This window comes from Convolutriloba macropyga, chromosome 10, assembly GCF_964194025.1.
Source record: "Convolutriloba macropyga chromosome 10, txConMacr16.3, whole genome shotgun sequence".
In the NCBI taxonomy this organism is placed as follows: domain Eukaryota; kingdom Metazoa; phylum Xenacoelomorpha; order Acoela; family Convolutidae; genus Convolutriloba; species Convolutriloba macropyga.
In genome coordinates, this window is record NC_134477.1 from 52912862 (window position 1) to 52935690 (window position 22829).

Here is a 22829-nt window from a genome sequence, read left to right on the forward strand (position 1 = left end):
CGTTATCAGTAAATCTCCAAAAAGTTTCGAGCCACCTAACAAAGGAGATCAACCAACAAGTATATATAGGCTCAGAGAGACAGTCAGCATCTTCTCCAATTGGAGAGCCCATACTTGTTCCAGTATTTCGGAGACTTGGGAATACAAGACGAAAAAGAAGTGAAACCAGTGAAGACGACTATCAATCAAGCAGCGAAATTGATGATCAAACAATTGCCCGGAAATACAGTATTGATAAAACCAAGCGAGAAAAAAAAAACAATTTCTGAGAAAGAAGATAACTTTGCAACACTTAAGCACTTCATTGATTCTGCTTCTTCAACTGGATGAGTCAACATCAACCCAACCCTCTATTGACGAAAAAGTTGGACCTCTGACGTGCCATTGCTGTTACATGTTATGTTGCACGAAGCAGCATCCTCAAGAAACACTTGAAGAACAGTCATATCTCTGAATCATAGCTTGATGCAACTCACAAAATGCATCGCTATCCATATTAAGATCACTATTGAATTCTGAAGAAGAGTTAAAAATACAAATACATTGAAAGTCAAATTGAATCGTGCACAAAATCAGCTACAACTTTTCGGCCACTTTCGTTAACAATGAGTCAAGTCTCTTCATCATTAATCTGGAATCAGTTGAGAGGCCAGCTGTAACCAAAGCGTTGTCCAGAATTTGTCTTGCCAACAATTTGCTCGTTTCTGGGTCTGCATCTTTCAGTTCGACAACCTACAACCAACAGTCAGTAATTAATATCTTGAATTGAAATATACACACAGATGTATTGCAGTTATTTACAAAATGGGTTAAATTAGACAAGTAATAGATGGGATTAGTTTCCGAGCATTGTTCAAGTTTTTCCAACTCCGGCATTATGTGCAACTCAGTTTTTCAGTTTTTTTAAATCTGAGGTTAAACTTTAATCTTCTGTTTAATCAAATTACAACTGCCCGCCTCCCGGAACAGTTCTTGTTTTTACATGCTTGTGAAAAAACGTGTTTTTGCCATGATAACGATTCTATCCGTTTTAATTAATATATACTATCAGAGAGGTGAAGTTGAATAAAGGGGGTCAACCTAACGGGGTGGGGGGGGGGGGGGGGTGCACCAAACTTAGTCAAGTCAAATGTTTTTGACTCTTAATAAACACTCTCAACCATCCGTTGAGGTTTCACGCATGTATGTTTCACGCATGCATGTAGGTTTCACGCAAGTTTCCTAATCTCTGGATTATTAATTTATTCGCCTTTTAGGCATTTACATTTATTCAATAGCAACTGACCTTTTTAACAACCGGGTGATTGGCATTGAGCTCCAATTCAGCATGCAGGAATCTCAGCTTCTCCTCTTCGCTCTTATCAGCCAATGACGTCATCAGTAGATGTCTAGACATACTCATATCGAAGTTGCGAATAACTGCTGGTGCCTTGAAATCAACGGGAGACACTTTGACCTGAACAAAAATAGAATCTATTCTGTTTCGCCCCCCTTGACAACACAAAGATTCTCTAGCAAATTTTGCTCAAAATTCCGTAACAATTTCTCTCCACTAACTTTTTATTGACAAAAATGTACTAACTTGTTTATTGACAAAAATGTATTACGTTTTTCAAATTGATGATTTCGCAATTATGTATTGCAAACGAAAAAATTTAACAATCAAGACAATTTTTTTAAATGAGAGAATCTCGCCAAGAATTAATTCGGTTGTACAAGATTATTTCATTGATACAACTTTTACCTTTCCGTAAAAGATAGATATTGAAATTTGCTTAGAACAAGCCAGGCTGCAAAAATTTCCTCATTCCCCAATAAAGGTGGAAAATACGGGAAAAATTACCCTATTAATTAAATCATCAATGCGGTAAGGTAAAGTGATTTAAGAGTTTCAACTCCAGTCACTTTCTGATAAATCATCTGAAACAAAAGACTGAATATGAAGAAAGATCCTCGTAATGTGACTTTGTTGCTAATTATATTAGCACTCTAGAATTGTTGAAGTAATGTTTCTCGTTGAATTAATTAACCGGTAGATAGCGTTCCTTTTGTCACCTAATGATTCTTTTCGGTGTTTTGTAGAGGGCCTGAGCGGTTAAAAATTAACCTTTGAGCAGGGCCGACAGCTTATTAAATTCTCGTGTTGAAGAAAGGTTGTTTCAAAAAGATAATGAAAAGCAACTTAAACTAAACGTGCTCAACAATCGGAAACATTACTTAGAAAATAGCATAGGATTTGAAATTGATGAAGCAGCTCGAGCGCTCGGTGAAACGGGCAATTCATGTTCTTAATTAAAATATGTACCGATTAGATTATTATAATTAAATCGGGTACCGATTAGATATAATCAATTTGGCAAAAAAAGCAAAGAGAAAAAAATTCACGTTTCTTTTCACGAATTTGCCGCTGACTAATTTCCCTATTTCGTACATTGAAATAACGCAAACCAAATCCTGACCTTCTTTAAATTTCACTAAACCATCAAAAATTGATGACGTATGTCACTGAAAATCCAAGACCCAAGCGCGCCCAATATACACTGACTATTGAAACTCATATTGACGGAAGGAGGTCGAGCGCGCTTGATTACGGGTGGACCAATAATTAGAGGCTGGTATGGAGGGCTAAACTCCACACCAAGAAAAGACCTCCACAACATGAATTTATGTCTCCAAATCAGTTTTGGTGATCCGCATAGTTAGAGTCTAATAAGCTGAATGTCTGAAAGGGAATTGAAGGTCCACCTGTTTATCCCGTTATGAGAACGAAAATTGAAAACGGCCAGACCACAAATCAATCACGCAAAAAAACTGCTTAAAAGAGATAACAGGACTAATATAATTGCCAACAACTTCGTTTGAGAGCAATTAGAAAAAAAGTCCAGTAAAGAACGTTCCTCAAACATAACCAACATAACCTCCAGTAGAAACCTAAATCCTGCCTGATAAGGTAGATCGTTAAAGCTCAGAATGATTGTATAATTATTTTCTCTATATAAAGAAGTTCTAAGAAAATATGCAGCAAAATTTGAGTTTTCTCCACAAGTTTATCTGTTTGTCAATTTTTGGACTTAAGGTCACCATTACTTAACGTAAGACTGCAAAAACAACTTCCGATTAAAAACATATTGTCTTTCTGAATTTTTATGCTGGATACAGTATAGAAAAAATTTGTCCTAAAAATCACAAGGCTCAAAAAATTGTGATCAACTATTCAAAAATGTATTTAAATTTTCTAACAGACAATAAAAGGAAAAGAACACTTCTCAAAGCGTGCTCACAAAACCTTTCCAGCTCATTTTAAAGGCAATGCAATGGCTACGTAGCGCAAAAAACTTCTGCCAGGGAAACATCACTATTTAATGTTCCTCTAATAAATAACTACTGGTTATAAAAATTCTTCGTCTCTTTTCCTTAAAAAACCTTCAGTAAAAAGCAAACGATCAGTTTTACTGTGTAATTTTAAGGCGGCAAAGAGTCAGTTTCACGTCGGCAATATGTCTGTAAAGAAGAGAGCATATAAGTAAGGGAGAAACGAAGAACACTAGCTTAATTTCAGCAACCACATTTGAGACACTCGGCTCTTAAAATCAGAAAGTCAACCGCCAACTGGTCAAGATAGCAGTGTCCCTCAAAAAATGAATACGGTTTCTCAAGCCATCGAACACGCCGCAAGTGCTATAACGTTTTGACCGCATTGACAATTCGTGTGAGCTGAATTAGTGGCTGAATGTACTCTAACACAAAACCAAATTGTTTCTAAAATATTTCATGAAACCAAATTGTTTCCGAAACATTCCAATGGAAGTTGAACGTCGGCTCCACTTCACAAAAGGTAGACCAATTTAGCACGTTAGAAACAGTACAGATTAAACCATTGGATTTGTTCAAAAAAATACCAGTTTTGGATGACAACATGAAAGACCTTTTCGCTGAAATTCCGTAACAGTATTTCTCTCCACTAACTTGGTTATTGACAAAAATGTATTACGTTTTTATTGTTGATTTCGCCATGTATGCATTGCAAACGAAAACATAGCCGGCAGATTGCCGGAAAAAGGCTACGTACTATCATTTAAATTAGATATGTACTGTCATTTTTATGATACACATACGGTCTTAAGGAAAAAGCCCTAAAAGAGCTTTTTCAAAAATGATTTTCGAAATCAAAAACTTAAGACTAATACTCAAGAATTAGGTCATATAAGTTTGGCACTACTTAGATGCACACTATTGATCTTTAACTAGTAAATGTTCATAAAATAAAGTTCCATAAGTAAATTCAGAAGTCATTTTTTTTAGTGAGGTAAGTCACGGAATCGACCAAAAAGCAGAAATGACGTCACACAGACAAATTTTAACTACAAAGCAGTAGAAGTCACTGAAGTCATTGAAAAAGTCAATTCCAAGAAGTCAGGGTAAGACGAAACAAAAATCTGTTAGACGAAGTAAAAAAGAACAAATTAGGAGCGCAATAATAGCCGCCTGGAATTGCTGACGCGGCTGTTAAAAAAGTTTAAAATCAAGAGTTTTTTATGAGCAGAATCTCCAAGAATTGATTCAGTTGTTAAAGAGTCTTTTAATGATACAACTTTTATATCTTCGTAAAAGATAGATTGCCTAAAATTGATTCAGAAGAAGCCAGGGTAGCAAAATCATCCTCACGCCCAAATAAATGTGGAGAATACGAAAAAATTACCTCATGAACTAAATCACCAAGGGCGCTACGGAAGTGTGATTTCAGAGCTTCCATTCCAGAGTCACTTTCTGATGAATCGTCTGAAACAAAAGACTGAAGCTGAAGAGAGATCCTGAATTGGTTCAACTCAAATATGCTTCTCAACTAGCTAAATTGCAATTTTGCTAAGAATCAAGACTTGGGTTAACTGCACTGATATACCTATAACTGGTATTGTTTAGTAATAACTTCGATCACAGTGCGCAACTGAGCCCAAATGTTTTCGACAAAGTTTAGTGTTAAGAATAAACGGAATAGAAATTCGCATTGATCTTTTATCTGCCAAGTAAACCCTGCAAGACATAAATGTTTCAATAAAGTAGAGGCTTCGTAATTTATATGTACTATCTCGAATGTGTACAAAAAACAGCTAGATGCTCAAAATCTACCGGGAAGCAAGCAGATGCCAAACTACGCAAGCCGCGCTAAGTTGCAAAGCTGTTGAAACTATTTGTTCGAGTATTTTCTAGCTTACTACTAAGCTTGTCTATTTTTTTTATTAGAGACATTTTGCAGAAGCGACAAAAGTCAAAAATTAAGCAAGCATCGATAACAGAGAACATCGATTAAAATGATAAGGGTAGCTGCATGCTATATCATTAAGTATTTTCTTCAAATTAAAGTCACTCACCTGATTTATAGTTAAAGGATGAATATAAAAACAGTTATATGGTTATTACTGGACGTACATTTATTAAACCAGTTGCAACTTATGCTTTTTACTAATTTTGATTAAAAAAAACTGAATTTACGTCTCCGAAAACGAAGAGTAGAACATGAAACCCTACCTGTGGTCGAATCTTTCTTCACGTCGGCCGCTCCATGTTTAGCGCTCTCGATACTCATAATTCTGTTGCCTTTATACTCGAAACTCTGACTAAGAGTGATGTCATCAAACTGTCGCGTTGCGAACAACACTTCGTAATCTTTTCCAGAAGCTGCTAGGGTTTCCATATAGGGAGATGACTCGGCTAATTCACGACTCGGAGCACAGAGGTAGTAGATTTCACGCTGTCCAGGCTTCATTCGTTCTACATAACTAAAATATAAAATAACTGACTAATCTAGGGTGGGAAGTATTGCTCTCCAACGATTGGCGAGTGGAACGGTTCGGCAGAAGTGAGGGGTTCAAACGTAGTAATGCACTATTTTTCAAACCTTCACGGTTGCTCATTATATAAACAAAATTTTTTGTAATCATACTAGGTCATATGATTCCCAATAATTATACTAGATCATTTATGATTTGTATGATTTCTTAGTAGTCGTACACGGAACCTTAAAACTATCATTAATGATTTCTTTGATTTCATACAAGGAACATATATGATTTTTAAAGGTATGCCATCTTACCTTTCCAAGTTAGAAAATTGACCTTCTTCCATTTTGCTACTTTGGAACAACATCAACTTCATGAGTTCTTCCTGGTCAATCTTATCGCCTGACAAGCTCAAAACTCCCTCTCGGATGAAATCTCCATACTCCTTGTAAAACACACTGTAAGACTCAGGGTGCCTCTTGTACTTGTCAAGAAGGAACTTGATAATTCTTGAAGTGAGAGTCCGCTTCATTTTGAAGAGGAGGTCGGAATTCTGGAGGATCTCGCGACTGAGGTTCAGAGGAATGTCTTCACTGTCGATAACGCCCTAAACAACAAGGGTACTTTGAATAAAACTGCAAAAATAATTCTTACCAAAAACGAAAATATCTGAAATTCATCCATACTAAAACTTTACAATAAATGAAAAAAACTTCAGCGAAAAAAATCAACCTTGATGAAAAATCAACCTTAAATTGTTTCCTATGCAAAGAAACGGAACTAGAACCAATACGAATAATGCGACGTAAACAAACAGAGAAAACTACGCAGAAGAGTAGGTTAATAAGCACAAACTAGATTTATAAACATTAAATCAGATGTAAGACAGGAACAACAATTCCAAGATTCTAAAAATAATAATAATAAAAATAATAAATTGTTTCCATCAGTCATTAGGTAGCTTCAAAATTACCTGTACAAATACAATCACATATTTGACTGTGGGAGAGCACTATTGGGCCGATGGCCCGTTCTCAAGTGTCTCATTCAGTTTATCTGGATGAAAGTGATTCAAAATGAAAAAAAGAGGAAGCATTGTTTTTCAAGGTACCACAACCTAGCAGTAAAAACATTATTCTGATTTTGGAACGCCTTTGAGTAGTGATATTAAAACTCATACAACAGTCTGACTATGTCCTCATTACCCAAAATATAATCATCTAGAAATTGATGACAGAAATTTTTTGTTTCGGTATTAGACATGTTTTCAATCTTTTCGATTATTTCATCATCGTAACCTAGAAGCATTCTTAAGACCCGCCTTATCCTAACAATTATTGAAAAACTGTGCAATAGATTTTTACCTAGAGTTATTTTGTTTTTAATCAACCGCTTGCTTTTTTAAGGCAGTTTTGCATTGAGAAACCCTTTGAAATTGGTGAAATATTACATTGTTTGCTTATGTTTTTTAGTTTTTGCTTAAGTAACTCACAGGCATGTAACTCTAATGCTAAATAGATCCTATGTTTTACTCTTTCTTCGTAAGTGCTTTCAAACATTTTTCGATGAAAAATTAGCCGCACGATACGTTTGACAACTTTGTCTATTTCCCTAATTGTTGTGATTGTTGTTGACCCGTATATCAAGACTCCGTATTGTATTATTGGTTGTTTGTATGTTCTAAATGCTTTTATCATCTGTGATTCTCTCAAAACTTTTCTCAGTTTATAAAAGATAGAACAACTCGACAAAAGTTTTGTGACCACATGCTTTGAGAAACGTAGTTCATTATCTATCGTGATGCCCAGGTATTTGAAACTTTGTTTTTCTTCAATTTTAGTGTTTTTTATTTATGTTCTCAAAACAACATTTTTTTAGTTTTCTTTACAAAAAGCATGCTTTTTGTTTTTTCCTTGTTCAGCGTTAGTTTATTTTTTATGAGCCAATCATTGACATTATCTATTGCTTTGTCGTGATCATCGCCAATTTTCGATGCAGACCTTCTGCTCTTCACAACAGTGTCATCGGCGTATAAAATAACATTCGATTTTTTCTGGGACAAACTCAAGTCATTCATGTAGATAATAAACAAAAGAGGGCCGAGAATTGAACCCTGTGGCACACCTAGTTCTATGAGCTTCAGTTTGGACTTCTTTTCTCCAAGTAAGGTATATTGCATTCGATGGGACAAATATGATTTTAAAATGTTGTATATTGGACCACGTAAACCATATGTGTAACATTTTTGCAGTAGAATGTTGTGATTGACAGTATCAAAAGCTTTCTTTAGGTCTAGAAAGGTGCATTAGGTTTTTTCGCTGTTGTTGTGGAGATTTGATATTATTTCCTCTATTAAGGTTGCAATGGCATCAACTGTGCTCTTCCCGTGCCTGAAGCCAAATTGGGAATCTGAGAGAATTTCAAAAACGTTTAGGTAGTTTTGAATTCGATCAAATATAATCCACTCAAAGACTTTCCCTATAATTGGTAGCAACGAAATGGGCCTGAAATTTGATGGGTCATCTTTATTTCCATTTTTGAAGAACGGTATAACTTTTGCAATTTACAAACTCTCTGAGTATTGTCCAAGTTCTATGCATCTGTTAAACATTAGATGTAAAGGAGCAGTTAAACAGTCAGAAACTTTTTTAATGAAAAATAGTTCGAAATTATAGCAATCAAGGCTAAATTTGTTTTTACAGTTGTTGATAGCGTACTTTACGTCATTTTCAGATATCGATTTTAGAAACATACTTTGACTCTTGTTTTCTATTGTAGGGGTACTTCTTGTTAAAAATTCTGCATTTAATTTTTTCCCAATGTTTGAGAAGAACTCGTTAAATTCTTCTACTTTATTTTGTGAGCAAAAAATTTCACAGGACACTGAATTACCGGTTAAAGAACTATAAAGCTGAAAAAAAGTTTTTCTGTTTTTTACTGAATCGGTTTTAAGTAGATTTTGATAAGTTTGTTTTTTAGATTTGATGAGCGATTTAAGGTTTTTACAAGTTTTTTGAAAATTTTCGTTGATTTGTGGACTTCCAGTTGCATCTGCCAGTTTCTTCAGACTACGTTTTTTCGTCGCTAAGTTTGTAACCTCATTGTCAATCCAATTTTTGTTGTTTTTTCGTTTACGATGTTTTTCAGGGAGGTGACTGTTTAATGCTTCAGTGAGCATTTCGTGAAATTTTTTGAAGGTGTTGTCTATTGGTAGAGTTCTGAACTGCTTTTGTTGACCTCAAATTGATATCTGAGATCCTTTTCGAGTTTTTCTCTTATAATTGGATTATCTAGGTTATGCCAATTGCGGCTTTTTAGAGCCTTAAGATACTTTTCGGGACTGCCATCGAGGTCAAAGGAACCTTCTACCGTGTTTTTGATCTGTTATACAGGTTGATGTAACTTTTGTTTCTATCAAAAAGTTAGAAAATATTGCGTCAATGATTCTGATTAAAAAAAAATCAACGGGGCTGTTCTATCCTTGAGAATTATTTGAGGCCAGCAACGTTTGTCAAAACTGCTTTTTTGACGTCATTTTGGCTTACGTTACCCGGATAGCTTCTCAAGAGAGCTAAAAAAGCTATAAAAAATTAAATCGAAAAATGATTTTCATTTTTTTTGTTTTCGAGGAAAAAATAAGGCTTAAAATTGTTAAGATGTTTTCAATTTCCTTGCATTTCCACGTCACTAGATCACTAAAATTGTTCAAATAAGAAATAAACAATTCTGCAACATCATTTGCACATTTTCTAGATCACAATAAGTTTGCTTAATTTACTTGCTTCTTGTCAAAAAAATTAAAGGATTCAATTTGTGCTCAACGTTTTCGGAACCCATATAAGAGCTTAACTTGACAATCATTTCCAGCAATTTAAGAGCACCCATTTTAAGCCGATTAACCTTGACAATCAATTAGAAACACCCCTTTGAGCTCTCTACTTAAAAGCAAAACGTCAACGTTTACTGTTATTGACAGCGTTTTTAAGAGACAGTGTTTTAAGATTCTAAAAATAACTTAATTAAGATCCTAAACTGAAAGCTATCAAACATAATACCACAATGCGAAAAGCAGATACTTATCTGCTAGCTACGGCTTAGCGAGGATAGCTTTAGCTGTGAGGTGAGCGCAGCGGGGGGGGGGTCAACCACTGAGCTGAGAACCGCATTTCACATCATAAGTATAAGTCTCCAAAACAGTTTCTGTGAATGGCACATTTAGAGACTAAAGAGCTGAAAAACTCTATGATAACTGCTATAAGGCTCACTGAGCGCTACCTCTTCATCCCGTTTGAGCACGAAACGTCAAACGGGTCTGACGAAAAATCCCATAAAAAAGACCAACAGCATTAATATAATTGGCACAAACTTCATTTGAGAGCAATTGATTTCCTAGAAAGTGCTACTTAAGTCATTTGCAATAAAACATTTCTTCTACAATTCAGCGTTAATGAGGGTAATGGATGATGACATCATGCCACATACCAACAGCTGTAGTGCGGCATCACCAAAAGAGTTAAAGAGAGGGAGAGAGATGGAATGTGAGAGATAAAACGTGAAAGAGAAGGAAAGAAATTCTAACCAACACACACACAGAGAAAAAGAGCTAGGAAACTTTTCCATGATGGAATTCAACTCTGCAAGTTCTAGATTTCTAGCCTTGGTAGTAATTAAATCATATAAAAAAAAACTGAAAAAGGCAATATTTAAAAGATTCCTGATTTCGCAGTGAAAAAAATGTTCGTAACCATTTTTTGTCTCGGGAATGCCACCATGTAACCCATCTGGAAGAATTAAAACTGTTCGTTGGCCAGTAATGATAGTTAAACTCAGAAAAGGACAAAAAAAACAATTGCAAACTTTAGCAAAATCTTGCTAAAAATCGTGATATTAATATCTTCAGAACCATTTCATTGCCTACCAAGTCATTGTCATCGAGTATCACTATTTCAAGCCTTTTATAGTTTTACCAACCAAGGAAAAATTTCAATAAAATGAAAAATTTTGGAATAAATTGCAAATTTTAATATATTGAAAAATTTTGAAATTGCAAATTTTAACAAAATCTTGCTAATATTTAAGATATTAAAATCTGAAGAACAATTTCATTGTCTCAAAAGATTATTCAGTATCCCTATTTTAAGCTTTAAACAGTTTAACAGGCTCATAAGGATCCATAAACTTGGAACATGATAATAATTTAAAAACTTAAAAAAAAGTCAAATTTTATTAAGAAAATGATAAAGCTGGAGTCATAAAAATATTGATAATTAACCCATTAACCCTAAAAATTATGCAACAGCTGATTAGCAAACCTTGGAGGAGTTGCACAGGACCCTGGTGCTCGAAAAAAAATTCACGAGGATTCAAAAAACATAAAATTGCAAAAATGTTTTAAACAATTGCTTAAACTCTCGATATTATAATCCTGAAATACATTCCATAACATCTAGATACTATACGTTGACATATTATCAAACCTTAGAGGAGGTTTGTTGGCTTTGGCTCTTGAGGCTGGAAAAACCTAAAAAATGATTTAAAAAATTGTCGGAAAACTTGAAAAAGATTGCAAGTTTTCTCAAAAAAAATACTCAACTTGTGATATTAGAAAATTGACCAAAAAATGACTATTCCACGGCCAATAAAAAATTTTAGTAACTATTATCAAAGATGTAAAGAGTTTTTCTGGAAAAATTTGAATAGTGACAAATGCCAAAAAATTTTTTTTTAAATGCAAGTTTTTATCAAAAAAAATGCTAAAATTCGTCATGTTAAAAAGCTGAAAACCATACCGTTACCCCTAGAAACTATGTAGTAGACTATTATAAAACCCTAGAGGAGATTCCTTGACACCTAGGGCTAAACAAATTCAAAAAATGACAAATGTCAAAAAACTTGAAAAATATTGTGAAAATTAGTAAAAAAAATTGCGTGTTTTTGCTTGGCTTACCAAAACATAGAGCTCTTACTTAAAATGGTCATAAAAAGTACTTATGTTTTGCAAAAGATCTTTATCAATTTTAACCAGCCTCAATTTTAGACTGGTCCAACAAAAAATTTGGAAAATGACAAAAAAAAACACGTAAAATTGCAACATTGTGGGCCCAAAAACTCTTAAAAATGACATTTTAACATTAAACTACGGCATTCCCAGTCGCTTCACCACACTAAGCACTTTAAAAACCACTAAATGTGTCTAAGGGTCTCTAATGAAACGTATGCTCGCTGGGCGCTACCTGTTTATCCCGTTTTTAAGGACGAAAAGTCAAATGGGTCAGACGAAAAATCATATAAAAAAGACCAACAGGACTAATATAATTGCCACAAACTTCGTTTGAGAGCAATTAAAAGGAGAGCGCCTAAATGAGAGATGCTAACGGCGGCTATTAACCGGAGATTTTGTACAAATATATCATAGCTATCAGTTGCTCCCCGTCCATTCAACGCAATAAGGTGCTGCAGCCAAATAGTAGTTTATTTTTTGGGGGAAAATGCTAACTTCTGTTGCACCAACATCAAGACCTCGAAACTTTAGTCGGACCTTTATTATGACACGTTGTACTTTTCGGTTAAAACAACCAAACAAAAAGTCAAAAAGTTAGGGCGGCTAAAAGGCAAATTCATAGCTGTGCCATTGCCCTCCTGCTTTGAAAAACTGATCGTTAAACAAAATAAAAAAGTGATTCAACGTTCAGTTTGCACTTTAACCTTTCTTGTCTTAATTTCTTGACTGATTATGAACCTATTTGTAACGGACAGTTAATATCTGCAATTGGTAACCGTAACTAAAAAGGCATTATAAAATTCTCCCCAAACATAGTTATCGCAAACATAATTAAACTTTTAAAAAATGGAGCCTGAAAAACAAAAAATTTTAAATTACCTTTCTCCTGAATGAACATGAAACAAAAACTGAAACATAGCCAGCAGATTGCCGGAAAATAGCCGCGATAGACGCTTGTGGCCTTCCTTGAATTGAAACAACTAAAGAAATAAGATAGACAGATCGACCAACAGTCCTTTAATAGACCACAAGACTTTTTGGGTTAGATTGGAACTGGCAATTTCATGACACATGCAGCCTATAAGGAAAAAGCCCTAAAAGAGCTTTTTCAAAATTGATATTGAAAATCAAAAACTCAAGACTAATACTCAAGAATTCGGGCATATAAGTTTGGCACTACCTAGATGCACACTATTGATCTTAAACTAGTATATGTTAATAAAATTTAAAGTCCATAATTGAGTTCAGAAGGCATTTTTAGTGAGGTAAGTCACGCAATTAACCCAAAAAACAGAAATGACGTCACGCACACAAATTTTAACTGCAAAGCAGTAGAAGTCATTGAAAAAGTCAATTCCAAGAAGTCAGGTCGTAAGAGTCATCGATGGAGACGACGAATGAAAAAAAAAAAACACGATGTCCCCAATAATAGCCGCTAACGCTTCGCGGCCATTAACCACAACAATTAAAGACAACAGCAGCAAATCTACAAAAACTTGGGTTAAATATCATATGAGTTTTGGGAGTTTCAATAAACTGAGTGAAATTTTGATTGATTTTCCGTTTCACAATAGACTGCTTTGAAATGAGGTACTCTCTTTGTGAGATAATTTCTGCGTATAATTGCTGGACCCTGTCCTCTTAGAAGCTCTCTAATGAGTCTCTAGTTAGTGGTTTAGAGCAACCTCATTTTCAAATTGATTTATATATAAATTTGATAAAATGGATGTCTTTTAGTTTATCGATAAAATGAAGTATTTCAAAGACACAAATATTTAATTATTTATATAAATTCAATTGCCTATTTTGAAAAGAATTTGAAAGCTCAGCAGCACGATTAAATTAAATAAACATAACCGACTAACGTCGGGTGAACTGCTCTCAAACGACCGGCGAGCGGTTGACTTCGCCAGTAGCTAGTCACGGTTTAGTGACGCTGACTATAGTTTTATTTGACTCTGCAACTTTCAGTTTTCTAGCCTTGTTAGTAAACAAATCAAATAAAAAACTTGATATTTTGAAAATTTGCAAAAAATTGCAAAAACTAAAACGAAAAGCTTCCAGATTTCGCAGTAAAAAAATTCAAAACTATTTTTTGTCTCTGGAGTCCTTTCAATTAACCCATATGCATGACTTGAAAAGCTTCGTTCGCCAGTAATGATCGCTAAACTCAAGAAAAGGACAAAAACATTCAAAAAATTTTAAAACAATCGCAAATTTTAACAAAATCTTGCTAAATCTTAAGATATTAAAATCTTCAACACCATTTCATTGTCTCAAGAGACTATCCAGTATCCATATTTCAAGCTGTAAATAGTTTCACTGGCTCAAATATCCAAAATTGGAACATGAGAATTTTCCGAAAATTTGAAACCGAATTTTATCAAAAAATAGCTAAAGCTGGAGTCATTAAAATAATGACAACCATTCTTTTACCTCTGGAAACTATGCGACAGCTCATCATCAAACCTTGGAGGACCCTGGTGCCTGAAAAAATGATTTAAAAAAATTCAAAAAGATTCAAAAAATTTGAAAAAATTTCAAACAAGTTTTCTAAAAAAAATTTGCTAAAATTCGTGGTGCTGAAATCTGGAAAACAATTCCATTACATTTAGAAACTATACAGAAATCTATTGTCAAACCCTGAGGAGGTCCCTCGGCTCTTGAGAAAACCTAAATACCGACAAAAATTTTCAAAAAAACTTTTCAAAAAATGCAAGTTTTATCAAAAAAAGTTGTATCAAAAATTTGTCATATTAAAAAATTGAACGCTATTCCATGGCAAATAAAATTTTTTCATTAAATTATTATCAAACTCTTAAGGACGTTTTCTGGCCGGAAAAGTCAAAAGCGTCAGACGAAAAATCGGTCAAGCGAAAAATCGCATGAAAAAAAGACAGACAGGACTAATATACTTGCGATAAACTTCTTTTGAGAGCAATTAAACAGAATCTTGTCGACTAAAATTAGATCAAAAAAATTTACGTTTTTTCTTAGTTTTGATCAAATTCTTTGCTGGATTCTCAACTATTTTTACGTTTAATATAGTCAGTCACAGATCAAATTTTGGCAACTAATTACCTTACTGATTTCTTATAAATCGGAGTTCTAAAATCATTACCAAATTAATTACCAATATCTTACTTCTCTATGTTACCAATAATCTTTTTTTTTCAGTTTTGAAATGAGTGAAAATTAATTGAAAATTAAGAGCATATCTATAACTGCATGTGCTAATTGCTCGAATTAGATATTTCACACTTTCTTATGAAATATAACAAAAAATGGGTTGTGTCTTCATGTGCGGACGCACATTACAGATCATCCTTGTTCAATGCTTGTGCACAAAATTGAAAAAAAGAATACAAAGACAATACAGATAATCCACTTTAATCATTTTCCAGGTTTCTGACTGAAATTGAAGAACTTAACCGGAATGTCTCAATCAATAGTACATTTCTGAGCTAAAGAGCTTTCTGTCGACCTTCAGTTTTTGTTGCATTGTTCTAACATTGTTTTTGAAAAAGATGTCAACACCCATTGAAAGCTCTGCCATCGTGTTTACATTGAGTTACCTTAAGGAATCTGGCCCAATCGGGTAGTATTTTGGAGTCAACTCTCTTCTGGATGAGAACTTTTCTGGAGTACAGAGACACATCTGCGCCACTGTCCTTGGGGGTCAATGAGGAGAACATGTTGAACTGCTCGCCTGCAGGAAATTTTAAAAATACTCAGTGGTCTTATTTAATGTAAAAATCCCTGCGATAATAACACCCAGATTTAGGTAGGAAAATATATTAGGTAAAAAAAAAACAGGGAACCCCACCTATTCCCCCAAATAGAAATATAAAGAAAGTCAGCATGATTAATTAATGCAATCAGAATACAGAAATAAGTTGTCAGCATAATAGCAGATTGGTAATTCCTAGAACGACGCTTTGAATGCAATTACTTCCCAATCATGTAAAGTTGCATTGAAGTGAAGCGCAAACAATTCCTTTAATTCTGCCAATACTCTCATTCTATCTATTATTCTTTTTAGTTGAGCAGCAAATTGTTGGGGTGGTTTATGTCTGGGGGAAGGAGGATGCATCAGTATTCGCTTTATTTCATGGCGCTCATGACCTCAGTTGCAAATCAGATATTAATATTTATCACGTTACTATTCGTAAAAAATAGACAGTGCGGACACGGGTCAAAGTACAGGGGTCAAAGTAGATCTGAAAGATTCAAGATCCGCTCTTTAAAGAAGTGTTCACTTTCACATCAACTAACCAGGTACAAACAAAATGCATCTCATATTCAGCGGAACATCAGTTCTATACTGCAACGTGAACCTGGGAATCGAACCGCCTTTCACCACAGTCTGATACAGCCCATTGAGGTCTTCCTCACTCGGCTGACTCTTCATCCATACAGGCTCACTTGACTCCATTTTAACCCCGTTTAGGTAGATGGGCTTGTCAAAAAATGATGCGAATTTCGAGATCACATTTTTCACTACAGATTCCTGGGCGAACTTGAGGCAGTCATCTTTTAAATGGAGAACTAGCTTGGTTCCTGGTTGGACGTTAGATGCCTGTTGCAGTGTGTACGAATCAGTGCCCGTTGATGACCAATAACTTCCTTCCTCCGATTCCTAAAAAACCATAGAGATTTGCCAACTTTTTGAGTAGTCAAATTTTTACTAGATCAACACTTCTACTTTTATTGGACCTCAGTCGTTAATGCTCATCCCCAGTTATAAACGGACGGTTATCTTGCAAGAAAATCTCACAAAATAACCGTTGGAGTTCGAAAGGCGATTCCCCCGCCACTATCTAACTTACCCAACTAACCAACCACTCATCTACCAAGCCACCCACCAACCCCCCCCCCCCCCGCCCCCACCCATTTGGACCATCTTGATGGGTGTGTCATCAACTACATCTATACTCTGCTGGAATCTGGCCAGTTGCTAATCATCCATTCTATTTATCTTACTAGCAGTCTCTTGGTCTCTAGCACGTTCTGTTTTATGTTTTTATATATTTGACTCTGAGAGCTAAGAAGTCAAGTTGATTACAAGTTCATTACAGGGTGCATACAAATTGAGAATCCCATCCGCGCGTAATTAGTAGAGAAATTTAGGAGTCAAGCGCATCGTCAGCGTTCACTAATTTTGCGGTAATCTCAGTTGTCGGAAATCCGGTTTTAAAATTTCAAGATGGCGGCTTCCACTATTTCAAATCAACAACTTCACAGAATCTGATTCTTTCAGTCAAGTTGTTTGGGAGCAGCGCATAATGTTGACTGAAAGAATCAGATTCTGTGAACATTATGCGCTGCTCCCGAGCCAGAATATTCCGGATGGCAAAGAATTCACGTTGACGTTAGACCTGACGTTCGATCTGTTCTAACAATGTCGAAGAAAGATACCTCGTGGGTTTTTGAGAAGACCTCAACTTTCTTGGACACCATGAATGCAGAGTAGAACCCAACTCCAAATTGTCCAATTATGGCATCTTTCGAGACATTCAAACTTTTCTCTTGCATCCTCTCAACAAACTCCTTCGATCCTGAACAAAATTGAAGCTTTCAGTGGTATTGGGCAGTTGAAAATGATAGTATAATCAATCGTACAAAATGAATAGTTCAAAATGACACGTTAAATGCAAAAGTCAAGATTTTAAGGTAAACACGTTATAACTTCATAATTCTTGCTGATCGTCTTTATTTATATTTCTGCTGACTTCATGTAAACTTGCAACGCAAACCAGTTTAGAACTTACAGGGGCTTAGAGTTCCAATGGTGTTAAGAGCGTAAAACTAATGAACTACTGAAAACTAACAAGACCAAAAAAATAACCTGATCTTGCGATAGTTCCTAGATTGTTGACAATGTCATCTTTGTTCATGCCAATTCCCGTGTCCTGTATAATGAGCTGACCTCTGACGTCATCGGTCTTCACGTGTATCTCAAGAGGGTCAAAGTGTTGGTCTGACCTCTGCGTTAGAGAGTAGAGTCTTTGTTTCTCCAGTGCATCACAAGAATTGGATATGAGCTCACGGATGAATACCTTTAATGTATACGCGGTCAGTGAAGTTTAGATTCGACACTTTTCCCAAACAGGTTATCGTTAAAATTGCCAGGAAAAGTTTCGACAGTTAATCAGAAACAGAACTTTTTTTTGCAAAATTTGATTTACATTACAGTACTTAGAAGAGATTAAAAAAAGCAAAAATGATCTTTCTTGTTATTGAGTAAAATCTGAATTATAGTCTTCAAGGTTCATGAACCAAAAAACTTCTATAAAGTCTAAAGGAAACAGCGATGCATAATTTGGGCTAGCAAGACAAAATACACCAAACTTGAAAAAAATTCTTTATCGTACAAAAATATATCAACTAGATGGCCCTCCAAAATAATTCAAAAGAAACGCAAATTTCTACGCCAAATTTGTGTTAGCACTTAACTTTTTGCAATGAGCTAATCCTTACCTCGTTGTCAGAGTAAAGCGACTCTGCAACAATCTGTAACAGTCGCTGAGTTTCCGCAACAAACGTTTTCTGCTCAATATCTCCATGGGACGTCTCTTGGTCAGTTATGATAGACCTGAGATCACTTGTTTCGTCTGTTGAAGTATCTTCAAACTTGTTCACATATTCATCAACTATTTCAGCTTCTAAAACATAGAAGATATTAAGTGCCAATATCAAGTGCAAGATTGAAGCTTCGAAACGAATTGCTCTAAAGTATCTGAAGTCTCTATTTTAAAAACAAAATTTCCAAGACAACCCAAAATAAGAAGACATCAGAAACCAATTTATTTTCAAAAAATCAGACGTGGAATGTTGACCTGTGTGGTTTCAAAAATAAACAAACGTAAAAGCAATTACCGAGTTCGGATAACGTGATTTTGTTCAACAGTAGATTTTGCCTTAATTTGCTCTAAAAACAGCTGATAGGTTAGCTGACAAGTAACTGCAGCTTACATAGACTAACACTAAGAAAATGAGCATTTGAAAAAAAAATAACTGACGAAATAATTAAAATTTTGAAAAATTGTTTTTATTTTGAGGCGCTCTGGCAAGAGCATTGAATAGAATAAAAAGAAGATGCTTCCCGATATTGTTGAAAATTGGTTGAATCAATGAATCTTAGAACAAAGCCATTAATAAATATTCTCCACCGAGATCTGATTTCCAAACATACCCGGCAGATTGCCGGAAAATAGCCGCCGTTGATTCCAATAAGCATGATTGGGATTGAAAGAAAAGAAGATATTGAAAAAAAAAAAGATTTTTGTACAAAAACATTTTTTAAGTCCGATTTATTTTGATGGCATTTCGTAGTTGAACATACTTCTGTTTCTTAGAGAGAGGCCACAGGGGCTACTATCAATACCAATAAGCATAAGAGATGGTAACTCAGACTTATAGGAACGACGTTCAAATCTAAAATTAGGCTTTATGGGTTTATCCCGTTTCTATTGCTGACTTCAGTTTTTTATGCTGACTCAGTTCATTTTGAATTGCTTTGCTGAGCAACTGATGCTCAAATTCACTTCTAGCAGAATGAGAGAAGAGAGAAACTAGCCTAAAGAAGTCAAAAAGATTTAACGCAAAATGTCGAAAAAGCGGCAAAATGGTAAAGCGAAAAAAAGTTCGACGAAGTAAAAAAACATAGCAGGACAAGTCCTGACGTACAATTCAAAGAAATTTCATTGACTTAAAAGAAAAACTAGACCTAGAATGGACTATGAGTGAATTGACAAAACCATTTTAAAAAAATCAGATCAAAAAATAAGAAAAAAAATCAATATCAAAATGCCGTATGTGAACAAAAAAACCACCAGCGAGAAATGAAAATTTAATTCAAACAAAAAACTAGGCCTAGAATGAGCTGTGAATGGATTGGGAAAACCATTTAGAAAAAAATCCGATCCAAAAAATCGAAAAAACAGTAAAAATCAGAGTGAAATTGCCGCATGTGAACAAAAAACAACTACCGAGAAACTGAATTTTTGTCCAAACAGCATTTTCGCACTCTACTTTAAAATTAGAGCGAAAAAAAATTCACGCCGCAAAACCACTCGCTTTTTCGCTCCATTTCCTGTTTCGGCGTGACCAAAATCACTACTCCAATTTGACTTCAAAAATCATGAAAATGTGTGAACAGATCTTAAAAAAAAAGACAGCACCCCAATACAATTCAAATTCTTTGAATTGTAAAAATAGGAGCAATATAATAGCCGGCTGAGAAGATGAGGCGGCTATTAATAAACTCTTGACTTTTACCAAAAAAAATCCTGATTTTTAATTTTAACAGTTTCAAAAGTAAACGCAAACCAAGATCAGAAGAGGATGTGGAAATTGCGGATAATTACTACCTTTCGTGTGATTTCCTCATTGCTAAACACATTTCCTTAAGAACTGCTTTTAGAGCAGCAGAAAACGAGAAATGGGAAGACGAGATAAAACAATTAAAGCAGAATATTCTTCCAAGGGTACGTATTATGAATTGGATGGCTTTGCTTGTGAATTCTACTTAAAAAATTCCTTGATTCAGCTATCGTGAAACTTAGATAAAGGTTGTGCCTATTAACATGATATTGATGGAGCATGATAGAACAGCGTCAATGATATAAATTAATTATAAACGGACAACAGTGTCATTATAAGCACCAAAAATAATAACCTCGTAGAGCAAATATCTTGGGCTCAGATTCGGACATTAATAAAAACTCAGATAGAAGGCATTAAAGGATTTGTTTTTTAAAAAAATTTTCAGCGCTTTCCCCAAATATTAAGAATTAGAATCTACATTTTTTTTTGTCTGAAACTGATTAATTGTCCCGCAAATAACGGGATGGAGCACTGCTCGATCAGTGAAATACCGACTGCCAGTAAGATAAACGCTGATCAACAATCAAAAAGTCAACAACAAAAATCCGACAAGAGTTTGAATATTTATAAAACTTACTTCAGTAAAAATTGCCATTTATTTTGGAGTGACAACTCTCGTAACAATAACTATAGAACAGCTCTAGATCAAAAAGTGAACAGGAAAACCTATAAAGTATAAAGTTGGGATAAACTTGAAAAAATTTGCAAGGTTGAACCAACAAAAATACACAGATGCTATAAAATGTGAAATTAAAAAAAAACTGCTATAAAAGCTTCCAGTGCAGAATAACAAAAAAATAGCTCCATATTTGCCTTGAAGTCTATTATTTTTGCCAGGTGGTCAAAATGGCTTCTAAACTAACTAGTACTGGTATAGATAATAGAGACAAACATAACCAATTAACGGCGGGCGAATTGCTCTTAAACGACTGCCGTTAGGTACGGTTACGCGCTTTAGGTTAGTTGCCGATGGTGAAGTGGGTGGGGGAGGGATTGCAGAGAGGGGGTGAGGAAGGGAAAGGGGGTCAAACTCTAAGAACCCCGGGATTTATGACTCCAAAACCATTTAGCAGAATTGCATACCTAGAGTATAGTAAGAAGAGAGGCTCAAAGAGCCCCTGACGCCCTCCAGGCGCTACCTGTTTATCCCGTCCTTGAGGACATAAATTCAAGAGGGTCAGATGAAAAATCGCAGAAAAAAAAGACCACAGGACCAATATAATTGCTACAAACTTCGTTTGAGAGCAATTAAAAACCTGTAGCCGATTAAAACGAGTTAAACTGCTTTGAGAAAGCCGCACGTGTTCAAAAACAATTCGTTCCCTAAACAAAAATTTTTACACCTTTTCAATTTTTCTCATAATAAATAATGAAAACCAGTCTAAATGCTCTTTCTGCTTGACTTTTGTTCAGCAAATTGACCCAAATATTTCTTTCCAAAGGCCGCATTTGACTTCTAGATCATTCTGTAAAAAGACACCAATTTAAAAAATAGATCACAATTATTCCTCTTCGAGTCGTAAAAACAACAATCATAAAATCTTATGAATCGTTCTTTTGCGCGACATTCGAAGAAAAAGCTTCAGAGTCAAAAGTTTGCAGCAAAATTGTGTCAGAAATATTATAGACAGTATGAAGCAGAAAATGACACCACGCTATGAAAAAGTAAAAAAAATTAGATGAATCAATTTTTTTTGACAAAAAAGTTTTTTTCTGCTCTCAGGGTACAACAAAAATTGAGTATAAGTAAAACCTATAAGTCATTGGCCTTGCATACATTTTCGTCTGAAATTAACCCAGTATAATTGCATTCTTCATTCACCAAAATTGTGATTATTACAGCAAATTTATCTAATAAACAGCACTGGCAGTTTTCAAATTGATACGGATCTGAATTCTGCCAGTTTCACAATCCCGCTGCTTATTTGACATACCTATTGGTTCATCGCTGGTCTTCGTCGATTCTGAACTGAAGCAGCGAACGCAATCCGATTTGTGCGAGGATACATTGTTTTCGTAGAGTCGACTAATAGGGACTACTGATTGATGACCATTCCATGATGTAGAACGAAGCTAAATATCACATTTATATTTGAAAAACATCAACTTTTGTAGTTGGTTGTCTGACTGAAAGAAATGCTTTTGCTATTTTTTAACATGTAATTTCCACTATCCGCTCGTTTGTCTCTTAGGACTGAGTTCGCTATCAAGCAAGAATAATGAAGGGGTCATAAATGAGAAGAGCTGGATTTATCAAACCAATGAATACAAACTTGTCTGTACTACACACTCTCGTCTGTCCCACATTCGAGAGTGATTGAATTGCTCTGCCTTTAATGTATATGTACACTTAGATGGCAAGAAGGTCGACTGCTTTCAAAAATTTTTCATAAATAAAATCAAAGTTTCAGCGTTCTGAACTCACCTTATAACAGGACATGCATCTCAAAGGTTGTTGCCGATGGCTTGCCAGAAGCCTCGAAAGACGACTCAAATTCAATTTGCAACTATTCATTTCAAACACAAAAACCTGAAAAATCAACCACCCACCTTGCGTTTTCAAACTTGACAGCGTCACTTAAAGATTCACTTTCAATTCCGACTAACTCAAGCAACTGGCGGGGTGTGGCAGGCTTTCCTAGCTAACAAAAGCTAAGATGACC

General features: G+C 35.1%; 1 protein-coding gene across 1 annotated transcript; it reads right to left on the reverse strand.

Annotated features, from left to right (window-relative positions):
- Positions 1-496: 496 nt before the first annotated feature.
- Positions 497-22692, reverse strand: LOC142348194 (heat shock protein 75 kDa, mitochondrial-like). Its single transcript, XM_075399441.1, has 12 exons — positions 22592-22692; positions 22101-22239; positions 18259-18443; positions 17627-17837; positions 17197-17336; positions 16054-16417; positions 15354-15487; positions 6092-6384; positions 5527-5777; positions 4700-4779; positions 1286-1456; positions 497-732 (listed from the first exon to the last, which is right to left on the reverse strand). Exons 1-12 carry the CDS (start codon positions 22679-22681, stop codon positions 577-579), a joined length of 2214 nt encoding a protein of 737 aa, XP_075255556.1. The 5' UTR covers positions 22682-22692; the 3' UTR covers positions 497-576.
- Between the last annotated feature and the right edge of the window lie 137 nt (positions 22693-22829).

Coding starts and splice junctions, on each gene's coding strand:
- LOC142348194 (XM_075399441.1), bottom strand. CDS start 22,681: ATGAATAGTTGCAAATTGAATTTGAGTCGTCTTTCGAGGCTTCTGGCA. Junction 15,488..16,053: donor ATGCATTTTGTTTGTACCTG/GTTAGTTGATGT, acceptor AATTTCCTGCAG/GCGAGCAGTTCAACATGTTC. Junction 1,457..4,699: donor TTGGTGATTTAGTTCATGAG/GTAATTTTTTCG, acceptor ATTTTTGTTCAG/GTCAAAGTGTCTCCCGTTGA.